The following is a 14243-nucleotide window of genomic DNA, read 5'->3' on the forward strand; positions in this document are numbered from 1 at the left end:
TGAGCATCCAAACTGCCTAGGCTCCCCCAAAGCCAGTATGTGCAGTAGGATCAAAAACCCATTGCCATTGTTCTTGAGATCTCAGTAGTCCTCATTGTCCGCTTCTTAGAAGTGTTGTGACAATTTATTAGCCTGAGTCATGCTATTGGTACTTAGGTATTTTTAACCAATGCCTTTTATTAGAAGCATTTATAAGGTAGGATTATGTCTTTTCTATTTGAATTTCTGAGTGGTTATACATTTTAGTCATATCCAATAAAAATTTGTTAAATGATTGTGTGACATACACTAGTTAGTTTTTAAATCATACCATACTTCTTTGCAATGACATTTTAATATCTTCAAGTTCTGATTCTAAATGACTCTTCTTTTCATTTAATTCTTTTAAGTTTTCATCTTGTAATTCTAAAAGATAAATTATAGATAGGCATTATTTGACAGAAAATGGCTTTCAAGGAAACTAATTGCTATAGCAATTATTCCTTTTCCTCTACTAGAAAATAGTACAAAATAAGAACAATTAAATATACACACTAAATTTGTTAAGATTATTTTCCTCAAAACCTCAAAAATGAACATTTTTAACCTTTTTCAGTATCCACATTTACAATTACAATAGAATAAAAAAGACATATAACCCAGTTTTAACAAGAAGATTAATAGACTATTATTTTTGTTTGTACACTACTGTCAAGGAGTCAAGTGGCTTATACAGATCATGTCCTATTTCATTTGTTATTACAAAATGTTTTAGAGTCAGGTATAATGAATGCAAGTCTATAATACCAGGTACTTGGGAAGCTGAGGCAGAAGGATTAGAAGTTGGAAGAAAACCTAGGCAATTTGGCAAGATCATATCTAAAAATAACTGAGTTATCTCATGACCCTTCTCAAAAAAAAAAAAAGGTTTGAAAATAAAAAGCATTTTGTCTATTGTGGAGGATACCAATATCACAACTAATAGGGAGCATACAAAAACCCAATATCAGGTAGTCTTCAAAGATATAGTTTGAAGTCTTCAAGGTTTTGAAGGAAAGGATTTTTTTTTCTTATTATAACACAAGATAAGGTTGACGAGGTCCTTTTGGGGTCCAGCCCTAAGGTCCTCTCAGGGTTCAGAAGGGAAACAGTAGCCAGAGAACTTGGGATATCTAAGAGCCAAAGAATCTCTCACTCTGTGCTTTTTAAATCAGTTTCTTTATTGTTCTGTCTTAATTATAATTCTCCTGTCCTATTTCTAATTCCTCCTGGCTTCTCCTTTTCTCCTCTATTCTAAAAACTCTTCTCATTACAGAAGCCTTAAAGCAATAAAAATTTTAGAAGAGTTACCTCTCATTGGTCAAAAGCACATTCCTAGGGTAAGCAATTAAGAGCTGAGCCATTGCCATGGCAACCCAAGGATCCAAGGTTAGAGGAGTGAGACCATGGTAAGAGAATGGAGTAAGGGTGTCCAAGTAAGATAAGCTTTGAGACAGGTCTTTGGTTAACAGACTTGGCAAGCAAAGAATTGGTATATTTTTCTTAGGGTGCTTTGTGTCCAAGCTTGGTTGGACATCTGCAGCTCTGACCTTGTGCACAGCTATAAAGTTTTAAACTTATGATCTATTTAAAAAAGCCTTTAGTCTAGATTGAATTTGCCTGATTGAAAGTGAGCTAATTGTGTGCAGTTAGTCTAAGCAAAAGAATAAGCAGACTTTTAAGTGTTCACAGTCCCTGTGGGACAAAGCGATCCAGTTATGAAGCATGTTCCAATATATAGAACAGCATAAAATAACAGAACGTGTAAACTCAGACACCCAAGACCAGTCAGAAACAAGTATGTGGCCACACACATTTTCATCTATACACACAAAATAGATGGAACTTTTAAACAAAGTTTAAAAGGTGAACAGAACTTTTCCAGGGGAAACCATGTCAGATGACCAGCTTAAAAACCCTGAAATACAAGTTTACAGTATAAAGTAGCATGTAAGAAACCATTAGAACAAAAGGCATTTCCTGAATGTGGTGGAGGCGATGGTGCCATGCTTGTTTCTGACTGGTCTTGGGTGTCTGAGTTTACATGTTCTGTGTGTCTTGATAGTAACTAACTGCCTGGGCTCAGAATTTGCCTCTGGACGTAGCTGAATCTGATGTGATGACAGAGAAAGTTATTTTATGCTGTTCTACATTATTATAAAGAAAAAAATGTTAAGAAATTCGGTATGGTAAAAATCTGTAACAAAAGTTAACTTAAAACTAGTAACTCCATGGGGGCTGGAGAGATGGCTCAGAGGTTAAGAGCATTGCCTGCTCTTCCAAAGATCCTGAGTTCAATTCCCAGCAACCACATGGTGGCTCACAACCATCTGTAATGGGGTCTGGTGCCCTCTTCTGGCCTGCAGACATGCACACAGACAGAATATTGTATACATAATAAATAAATATAAATAAATAAATATTTTTAAAAAAACCAGTAACTCCAAACTCAATTGCTCCAAGAACTGTAAAGGAAAAAAAGAACTGAAGAATAAGAGAATGATGGATGACTAGTGACTGTAGCATTATAATCATTATATATAAAACTTTATTACCAGATTATTTAAAAATAGATACTATGGTATTCCAAACTGTCATAATCATAAGTCTGCCTTTAGGCATGCAACAAAACTAAATGTATACTATTCTATTCTAAGCCAAAACTACTCTTAAATTCTCTGAGACTCTCAGATGATGCAAATAAATTTCTTATAAAAAATATACTTCAAGTTGGATGGTGGTGGTGCACGCCTTTAATCTCAGCACTCGGGAGGCAGAGGCAGGCAGATCTCCGTGAGTTTGAGGCCAGCCTGGTCTACATAGAGCTAGTTCCAGGACAGGCACCAAAAACTACAGAGAAACCCTGTCTTGAAAAAATAAATAAATAAATAAATATATACTTCAAATTAAGTCAGATGTGGTAACAAACACGTCTAATCTCCAGAAGCAAAGACAAGACTGCCACAAAGTCAAAGCCAGTCTGTCCTATGTGGTAAGTTCCAAGACAGACATGGCTACATGGCAAGACTGTATCACAAAACAAAATTAGGTAGGTAGGTAGGTAGATAGATAGGTAAGTACATCTTTTCTTTTAAAACTTTTACAAATGAAGGGCCAGAGAGATGGGTCAACAGTTAAGCATCCACTTGATGTTGTTCATCCAGGGGACCTGAGTTCAATTCCCAGCATTCACATAGTGGCTCACAACCATCCATAACTCCAGTTCCAGGTGATCCAATGCCCTCTTCTGACCTCCATGAGTACCAGGTACACACACGGTACACAGATGTATACAAAACACTTATACACATAAAATAAAATACATTAATCTTTCTTAAATTCTAAAATGAAGTTACATGACCTAATAATAATAAAAGAAGTCAGGCATGTTATATACCTGTAATCCTAGATTTTTTGATCTTCAACAGAAAGATATAGAATTTAAGGCCAGCCTGTGATATTGTCTATTCAACTCAGTTATATTGTCTATTCAATTCCTGATAAAGTATTAAGAATTTACCAAGGCAAAAATGAAGAAAAATGGGAATCTAAAGAAGTGAGTTAATCATAAAGTCTATTTTTCACCCGAGAACATTTGTAGATCCTGACAAAGTAAAATTTCAATATGAAAATGAGGACAAAAATATGAAACATCAAAACTATAAAAGGTAGAAAGAATAAAAGAAGTAAACTTTTGTACAATAATTTGGTAACTGAAAATGGAGGGATATCATAATAGAGAAACAAAACACAAGACACTTAGTGACAATCGGCAAGAAAACAGATATCAAGAAACTACAAAGAGTCTCAAGACATGGAGTAAAAGAGGCCTTAAAGAAAAGCACATAGGAATAACAAAAGAACATATATGATATAAAAATGAAAAGGGGAAAAATGGGTGGAAGAGTATAGTTGATAATAGGACAGGGAAAAGAGAAGAGAGGTAGGAGAGGGGATCAACCAAAGCCTAAAAGGTATAAGAATGCTATAAAGAAAACTGCTACTTTGCATGCTAATAAAAATTAACATAGTATTAAAAATTATTCATTTTATATCATATACAAAAAAAACAGAAAAATATACCAGACCTGGTGGTACAAGCCTGTAATCCACGCACTTGGGAGATGGAAGTAGTAGGATTAGGAGTTAAAGGTCAATTTTCACTACACAGCAAGTTTAAGCCAGAATGCGATACACAAGACCTTCTCAAAATGAGGGGAGGGGAACTGGAGAGAAGGAAGGGAGGGAGGAAGGGAAAGAGGAAAGCAGATGCCAAAAAATGATGGTGAGGATGTGGGGAAAGAAACAATTCATACACTGCTGGTCGGAAAGTAAACTAATGCTACCACTATGGAGGTTCCTTACATGTTAAAAACAGAACTACTGTACGACCCAGTGACACAACTACTAGGTATACTCAAAGGACTCTAAGACACATACATATTTACTTCCACACAATTCATAATTGCTAAGAAATCGAACTAGCCTAGATGTTGAACAGGCAAATCCATTTAAAAAAAATATAGTACATATGCACAATAAAATGTTTTTCAGCCATAAAGAAAAATGAAGCCATATTCTCAGGAAAATGGAACTGGAAATCCATCACTTAATCCATGTTAAGTGAAATAAGTCTATTGTGAAATATTAATTGAAGATGTGTTGCATTCATTTATGCTATGGAATATTTGTTTAATGATGCAAAGGTATGTTGTGTTCATGTTGCAATTGTTTAACTCTGTAAAGCATGTTACTTTGCCTGTCTCAAACACCTGATTGTTCTAATAAAGAGCTGAATGATCCATGGCTAGGTAGGAGAGACGGAGCTGGCAGGCCGAGAGATAGAAAAAAGCAGAAACAAAAAGGAGCGAGAAAAGGAGGAGAGAATGAAGCAAGGGGTCAGCCACCCAGCAGCATAGCAAGACATGGAATAAGAAAGAAAGAAAATATATACAGAAGTAGAAAAGGATAAAAAAAAAAGGCAAAAGGTAGATGAAATAACTTAAAAGCTGGCTAGCAACAAGCCAAGCTAAGGCAGGGCATTCATATGAAAGAATAAGTCTCCACGTATTTATCTGGGAGCTGTGTGGTGGGCCCCCAAAAATTAAAGAGTAAAAAGTAACTAACAACCTAAGAGTCAGACTCAGATAGACAAATTCATAAGCTTTGTATCATATATGGAATCTAGATAAGTGTGTATTTGTGTGAGAGAGATAGAAAGAAAGAGAGAAATATGGGTCATTCAGAGAGAACAAATGATCTTGGAGGGAAAGAGGAAATGTAATGGGATTTTTATTACATGAAAGCAAAAAAACTATTTGATACAGAGTAAAGAAATAAGCAAGAGAGGGGAAGGAAAGATAGAGAAGGGCAATGAAGATGCAAAATGAATAAAATAAAGTATAATGAAATAAAGATATTTAAATACTAAAATTAAACCTACCATTCAGTAACTTAAAATAAAAAGTGAATTACAAGATAGATCAAAAGATATTAAGCAAAATGAGGAATATTAAAGCAAATCTATTTTAATATAAATGAGTATGGTAGAGATAGAATTTTTAGATGACCAAAGTTTTTTGTTTTGTGTTGGGGTATTTTACTAAACATTCTTTTTATTAAGGAAAGGAAACCAGACCAATGAAAATAAGGCTCAAGATGGTGGTCTATACCTATAAAACACCTCAGTTCACACAGAACTAAGGGAACAGGATCACAAGTTCAAGGCCCAGCCTAAGCTGACATAGCAAAGCAATAGTCAAACTTGGCTACACAGAAAGATCTTTCCTATAATAAACATAATGGAACAGCTTAATATCTAAAAACATTACTGCTAAGAATCTTTAAGATGTAAATAATAAAGGGTATTAATTTATAAATTCCAGAAACTATAAAACTGTCTCGATATCTTAAAATATCATATTCTAACATCCAAAAATCAAAGATTTTGTGCTGGAAAATGAATCCTCGTCTTCTGGAAAAGCAAAAACTGCTCTTAACCACTGAGTCATCTCTCCAGCCCTGAAAACTGACTTCTTTAAAAAACTAAATGTCTTACTTTTCAATTGTCATGATAGAACACCATGCAACTTATAAAAGAAGAGTATTTAATTTGAGGCCTACTGTGGCAGAGAACTGTTGTCCATTACCAATATGAAGGGAAACATGGCATCAGGCAGGCATGTCTCTGAGCAATAGTTACGAGTACTTTACTGACTGGGTCATCTTCCCAGCTCACTGTGGTGGCTTAAATGAGAATGCCCACCATAAATCATATATTTGAATACTTGGTTCCCAATACTTGTTCCACAAGCACCAGGCACAGAGACACAAAGAGCAAACTGGGAATGCCGCAGGCTTTTGAAACCTCAAAGTCTACCCCAAGTGGCACACCTCCTCCAACAAGGCCATACACCCCAATCTTTCCCAAACAGTTCCACCAAATGGAAAACAAGTATTCAAACATAGGACATATGGGGGTCATTCTCATTGAGTCATGGCAGGGACTTGAGAAGATGACTCAATCAGAAAAGTACTTGCTGTGCAAACATGAAAATTTGAGCTTGATCCCCCAGAGCACACACAACAAAGCTGGGTGAGATGGCATATGCCTGTAACCTTAGTGTTGGGGAGGCAGAAACAGGAGAATCCCTAGGGTTTGCTGGCCATTCTATCCAGTGAAATCAGCAAGCTCCAGTTTAAGTCAAAGATCCTATCTCAAAATCTGTCTCAATCAGAGGATCCACTCTTTCCAATGAATTGCAATGAAGATCTTTACTGAAAGTAAAGATGGATATAGAAGAATTTAACCAACAAATTTAAAATGGGAGGCAAAGTTTTTGAATAGTAGAAACAGTCAAAAGTACAGGATGAAAAAGAATATAAGATGTATTAGCTGGGGATCCCCAAGTGATTCAATTATGCCCTCCTTCAAATGTTCCAAATCAAGCTGAAGATTACAGCACTAGAAAAATACCATTAAAAAAATTGTGAAAAATCCAAAAATTTAGAACAAAAGAATTTACTAAACACACTTCTATATTTTTATATAAATTCTTACTTGTTTTTTCCTCTAATTGATTAACTTTGTCTCTGGATTCTTCTAGCAGAAATGTTAACTCTTTCATTTTATTTTCTTTCTCAGTACTCTGGATCAACAGTAGTGATACCTAAAATAAATTTTTAAAAAACACTGCAGATGTAAAAAGTTAAAATTATCACCTTAGCATTTATTATTACATATAATCAATTATTTTACATAATTATTTTATATGCCATTTTTATATATCTATACATGTCATTTAATACGTGCCTAAAAATAAATATTTATTGAATGAATGAGTAAACTTGTATAAAATACTCAATATTAAACTACTCATTTCAAACTTTTAGAGAAAGTTACATAATTCATTCACTCAATAAATATTACTGAATACCAGAAATTGTAAGTATTAAGTACACAGAAATGAGAGACCTCACCTTTAAAAAACTCAGTACACGAACAACTACACCTAGACATTATCAGTAACAGAACAAAAATGTGTTCAAAATTAGAAAAGAATCTATCTCTTATCAGTATTGATATTAAGGTTTTTTGTTTTGTCTTTGAGACAGAGTTATCACTACATGGCCTTTAAAGTACTGAAACTCTATAGCCTCTAACTCATAGAGATCCACTTCTCTCTGCCTCGCACATGCTGGGACTAAAGGCATGTTCCACCAAGCCTGGCAAAGAAAGGAACATCAAAATCAGTCAGGCTTTAAATGAGTTTTGATATATAGAAATTAATCAGGCAAGACAGGAATGGTAACACACACATTTAATACCAGCATTTGGCAGACAGAAGTTCAAAGCCAGCCCAGTCTACACAGCAAGCTCCAGAATAGCTAGCAGTACATAGAAAAACCCTGTCTCAAAAGAAAGGGAGAAAGAAAAAAACAATCAAACAAATATGGAGAAATGGTTGTTCCAGGCTGATTTAGGAAGAAAAGTATTGAGAAATGTTTAAGATACCCAAAAGTATTCAGATGGCTACAACTGATGTAAAGAAACAGCAGAAGTTAAAGATGCAATTTAGCAGAAAAAAAAATAAAATAAAAAATAAAAGGGGGCTGGAGAAATGGCTCAGTGGTTTAAGAGCATTGTTGCCTGCTCTTCCAAAGGTCCTGAGTTCAATTCCCAGCAACCACATGGTGGCTCACAACCATCTGTAATGAGGTCTGTCTGGTGCCCTCTTCTAACCTACAGATATACACACAGACAGAATATTGTATACATAATAAATAAATATTTAAAAAAAAATAAAAATAAAAAAAAGAACCAACCTCCCTCCTTTTATCTCTAAATCTCTAAATCACCTAAAAATTAGCCAGGGAAATAACAAACATAAATTACCTCTACAAAGCCACAAGACAACTATAAACCAAAGCACAATATAAAAAGAAGAAAAGCAGTTGAATGGAATGGAAAATGGCCAATGTCATCAGATAACTAACCCTGCTTTGCAAATGACACAGGCATACAAACTTCAAAAGATAGGTTTGAGGTAGAGCCAAGTAGCAGACCACTTACTAACCTAGCATACCCAAGACTCTGAGTTCAAGTCCCAGCACCTCAAAATAATAAAGATCATCTCTAAAATGGATATTGTAGGTAAGGAAAGGGTATGAAAGATAGATTGGAAAAAATCAGCATAAAAATAGTCCATTCCTACCCTGTCAAACTCTGTTCCATAATGTCATCTGTCACATTTCTATCCCCAGGAAGGTATCTACAATCTTAAATTTCAAATTTAGAATGTCTGAAAATTTCTTACAATGATATTTACAAATCCATAGGACTATCAGGCCAATGACTTAGCAAGATGGATCAACAATCTACGGCTCAAATATGGCACCAAGAATTCCAAAATGATGCTTTCACATTTTATTCTATTTTGATATTTTGTGAAATAACCATAATTTTAATTTTTAAGAAGAGTTCTTTCTTCTGGAATTCTGGTTTAAAAACAAAACTAAAATACAAAAAGACTGTTTAAAAACTTTCACACAACATAAGCATAGCTTACAAACTGAAATATCTTTTAATCACAATATAAAACTCTATGCATCCTTTCTGTACTTCTATTTTTTTTTATTATTGTATAACTATATACCCTCCTTAACTGTGATTACAAGATATCTTTTGTAAAGCCAGAGAAGATGGGAGGAAATAAAAGAGAATCCCTTCTCCCTTTTAAAGACAAGATCTCTCTATGAAGCCCTGGCTGTCCTGGAACTCACTGAGTAGATCAGGCTGGCCTTGAATTCACAAATCTGCCTGCTTTTGCTTCCTAAGTACCAGGATTAAAGGAGGACACCACTATGCCCAGCCAGAATCCCTTATAATGTATCACTTTCTATTTAGAAAGCACAAGGCATGAAAAACAGCAATACAAACCTAAAACTGACATTCTTGCAAATATTAGAGAACATAGACTTACCATTTCAAGTCTTCTACTATGTGATATTAATAGAAAGAAGCAACAGAATGTTTTAGTTTCCTTTCATTGGTGTTATAGAGAGTACATTTCAAAAAATTTGCAAAATGCAATGATCATTAGGATTTTTCGTTAAACGAAATTTCTCATATTTTTACAGCAATGTAAACTGACATAAACATTTTAGATTCATTGATTCAAAATTACTGAAGGCTGACCTTCCAATAAATGCATAATTAAATCATGAAAATTCATTTAAGCAAAAGGCTAAATATTTGAATATATTAAAATTATATCATACAAATTATCTTATATGTCAACAAACAATGTTTTTAATATTGTGGGTATTTTATAAAGTAAATATTAAAATATAGCATTAATCTGAGAGTAGTTACAATTTAAATGTACTTATTATACCATTCAAGTGATAAGTATGCTAATTAACCTAATATGATCACTACTCAATGTGGACATAAACCAAAACATCACACTGTATGTCACAAATGAGTATAAACATTATGTACGAATCAAAAATTATGAACTAATTTTTTAAAAGAATACAAGTAGTTGACTATTTTGTAAAACCTCATTTTCCTTGTTGTTTACTTCCTTCTTATATTCTTCTTCAAGGTGTTGGATTTTTTCATGATCTTCCTTTACTTTAAAAATAGAATAAATAAACCTTGTCTTAACACAATTGCATAACTTTTCCATTGCCAACAAAATTTAAAGATTACCCTTTCTTGTTTATCTCAAAATTGCACTAAACCTCAAAAGTTTCTAGTGTATTAAAACTGGTATTTTCTTCTGCTAGTTCTATTTACTAAAATAATGACTGTATACAGTTTCAAAGTTATAGCTTAAAGTCCTATAGTTCTTATAAAAGCACTTATATAAAAATTTTATTCTTTATACTTACATAAAATAACAAATCTTATATATATATATATATATATATAATTTACCAAAAAAATGTAAGTAAGGCAAAATTATGACTCTAAAATACTAAATACAAGCCATAATAAATATTTCATAGAAAAGATAGTTTTAAAACCAAAAGAAATGTTAACATATATTTCCTGCCACAATCAACAAGATTTTGAGGGGGGATTACAAAAGCAAAGATAACAAGAAATATAAACTAGTTGAAGGATACAGACACTAACAAAATCTAATAAAACACAAATAGCAGAAAAGCAACATGAAAAGTTAAATAGGAATCCTACACTTAAAATGCATTTCCAGTCTGGCATTCTCAGCTTGCCCACGAAGTTCCTCAAAAGCCAGTATCATTTTCTAGAATACAAAATTTAACTTTTAAATAAGAGACTTTTTAAATACTTTTTTAAAACTTTGAAAATATTAATAAATTTTGCCCTATAATCACTGGATACAAAGTCATACAACTTTGGAAACTGCAAACATTGTAATATAATGATTTACTAAAAAGATTTATGTCTATAATGAAGCCAGTGTTATTGATACCTTAGCTAATAAAGGTATCTGCTAACAAACCTTTCAGCCTGAGTGTGATCCTTAGAATCCATATGGTAGAAAGAAAGAACCAACTCCAACCTCTACACACATCCTGTGGCAGGCATACCTATACACATATACATACTATTTAAAGGGTTAATAACTATGCCTGAGAAATCCATAGAACAAAAATGCCTCCAACCTGTAAGCCCCTTGCCAAAAGACAGATACTTCCTGAAATGCTATTATTTATGAGACATAATTAGACATGTTTTTACTCCCCTAAACAAGTTTGTTTGACTCATCTGCACCAGTTATGCTTGTTGATCACATGCATATGCTTGTTGATCACATGCAGGCAGTGATAGTGAAAAATTCAACAGATCCATTATATCTGGATTGAATTCCAGAGTGATGATGGCACCTGGGCTTTGAAGTAATCTTTTATATGAGTTATTTTTATATGAGTTGTTCTTCTGAAGGATTCATAGAGCCTTTGTATAACTTAGTCCTAAAACATACCTGGCCGGGTGGTGGTGGCGCACATCTTTAATCCCAGCACTCAGGAGGCAGAGACAGGCAGATCTCTGTGAGTTTGGGGCCAGCCTGGTTTTCAAGAACTAGTTCCAGGACAGGCACCAAAAGTTACTGAGAAACCTTGTCTCAAAAAACAAAAAACAAAAAACAAAACAAAAAAAAAAGACATACCTGGAAAACCAGGAAGTTTAGTATGGCTGAGAATTGCTTAGGTAATGTGCTACGGACAATGTTCTTATACACTGTAAAGATTTGCCACTCATATTAGTTTAATAAAACACTTAATGGCCAATAGTCAGGCAGGAAGTATAAGTGGGACAACCCAACTAAGAGAATTCTGGGAAGAGGAAAAGCAGAGAAGCTAGTCACCAGCCAGACACAGAAAGCCAGATGAGAATGCCTCACTGAGAAAAGGTACCAAGGCACATTGCTAAACATAGACAAGAATTATGGGTTAATTTAAGTTTTAAGAGCTAGTTAATAATAAGCCTGAGCTAACAGGCCAAACAGTTTATAAAATAAGCCACTGTGTATTTCCTTGGGACTGAATGGCTGCAGGACCAGGCAGGACAGAAACTTCTGTCTAGAGTAATGATCTCATAAGAAGTTTTACTGAGCCGGGCAGTGGTGGCACATGCCTTTAATCCCAGCACTCGGGAGGCAGAGGCAGGTGGATCTCTGTGAGTTTGAGGCCAGCCTGGTCTACAAGAACTAGTTCCAAGACAGGAACCAAAAAGCTTCAGAGAAACCCTGTCTCGAAAAATCCAAAAAAAAAAAAAAAGAAGAAGAAGAAGTTTTACTGTGCAGAAACTGACTTGCTAAAGATGTCTCTTGTGTAACAACAAAGAGGCTTTTGTGAAGCCGTGAGGCAGTCACTTCATCAGAGGCTGACTCCTCTGTTGTTGTTGTTGCTGCTGCTGCTGCTGCTAGGCACTTAAACATGCTGGAGTGACTCTCCTCAACTGAACTGAGTAACAAATACTGACAGGAGGTAGTACATGGGCAGGAAAATATGTCAGGTTACATGCTTGCCCCTGATTCGATGTAGGCAGGAGGTACACAGGCAGGAAGTATATCAGCACGTGTGCTTACCCTGATTGGACCTGGTAGGAAATACAGTGGCCTTATGGGTTCACCTTTTTTTTTAAGATTTATTTATTATGTATACAACATTCTGCCTCCATGTATGCCCGCACGCCAGAAGAGGGCGCCAAATCTCATTACAGATGGTTGTGAGCCACCATATGGTTGCTGGGAATTGAACTCAGGACCTTTGGAAGAGCAGCCAGTGCTCTTAACCGCTGAGCCATGTCTCCAGCCCTGGGTTCACCTTTTTAAGCCTCAGCAAAATGTGGCTAGTCACCAATTCCTGGAAAACCAGGAATGACCTGGCCAGAGTCCATCAATCTGCTCAGTATTTAAATAAAGCTTGCTTCAAATTCGGTTTAAAATAGTAGTGGTCTTATTCTCACATGGTGGTATTAACATTTTCTGAAGGCCTCAGCAAGATTCAGACCACCCACCCAAACTCTAAATTCTGAACTTCACTATGGGAACTCTAAAGCTGGGAGGCAGCTTCAGGAGGCAAGTGCCTTGAGACATTCCAAGGCTTCAAGGCTGCATTCAGTTAACAGACTATCAGTATGAACTATTGTGCTTAGAATACAGCAACTATAAAAAGACTCCTGGTGAGTCAATCTGGTCTGGTCTGTGGGATCCGGATCTGGAACCCCAATATTCTTCTGGCCAATGCAAATAATGTTATTCACCTGCCTGATTCTGCTTGGTTAGAAAGTTTTATATGTGGATGGGTATATATTTTCTGGTGTATACTTAAGTTTTGTTCCAAACATGGAACTCAGAATTATGAATGTGTTGTGGCCACCACATTCTGACTTGTTTTTTTTTTTAATATATGAGCTTACTCTGCTGTTTTTTTTGCTGCTAGCCACCCAGGCACATAATTTATCTCTAAGCTTTCTGGCCACTGAATCTGATATATTAGGGATTCAATGTCTTTTAGATATGCATAATATTAAATATTGTTTTATGCTGTTCTATCTTATTGAGAATCTGGTTCTGGAATTGGATTATAGCCTGCCCTTTCTTGGACAGAGGCATGCTTTTAAAGTCTCTATGTCCAGGTCAAGAGCTGTGATAGGGAGAAAAGAGCAAGAAGAGCAGCTAAAAGGATTACTGGTTTCATTTAATTGCCTAAAACCATTATATGAGCTTTCTGTATCTCAAGATATCTAAGTTTATTGGGTATGGTTAAAAATCTATAGTATCTGTAATAAAAAATTTAACTTAAAACTCATAATGTGGGGTTGACAGTTAAAAATCTATACATAGGTACTCTTAAAGGATCAATAAGTCATGATTCCATGTTGGGAGATAAGGAACACGTAGCCTGCCACCATCTATAAGCAACTACCTTTGCTAGGGTTGGAGAGGACAGATGGCATGTGACTTCACTGCCATCTTGATTAAATGTAACCCACATGGTGTGACCCAACCAAGGAGATAACAAAAAGTCTCAACGATATTTTGGATTAGGATTTGGATTAGGATTAGGACAGGTAATTCCTGTCCCATCCTGAAAACAAGGTTGATGACAGACAGGACTTTAAAGCAATGCTTGTTTAATAAGGTATTAAAGCTGTACCTCCATACATTCATATACAAGAACGTATCTTGCACTGGCAACCAAACTTTTTTTTTTTTTTTTTTTTT

At 35.0% G+C, this 14243-nt stretch overlaps 1 protein-coding gene across 5 annotated transcripts in view; it reads right to left on the bottom strand.

The window, feature by feature from the left end:
* Sycp1 (synaptonemal complex protein 1) overlaps nucleotides 1-14243 on the bottom strand; it is a 90086-nt gene that overhangs the window by 62811 nt on the left and 13032 nt on the right. For all 5 annotated transcript variants that reach the window (XM_013349881.2, XM_013349878.2, XM_013349880.2 and 2 more), the window contains 4 exons: nucleotides 10724-10793; nucleotides 10083-10156; nucleotides 7079-7187; nucleotides 311-405 (listed from right to left, as the gene is read on the bottom strand). In XM_013349881.2, the coding sequence (XP_013205335.1) occupies nucleotides 311-405; nucleotides 7079-7187; nucleotides 10083-10156; nucleotides 10724-10793 (348 nt within the window). The remainder of the gene's footprint in view (nucleotides 1-310; nucleotides 406-7078; nucleotides 7188-10082; nucleotides 10157-10723; nucleotides 10794-14243) is intronic.

This window comes from Microtus ochrogaster, chromosome 21, assembly GCF_000317375.1.
Source record: "Microtus ochrogaster isolate Prairie Vole_2 chromosome 21, MicOch1.0, whole genome shotgun sequence".
Taxonomy (NCBI): domain Eukaryota; kingdom Metazoa; phylum Chordata; class Mammalia; order Rodentia; family Cricetidae; genus Microtus; species Microtus ochrogaster.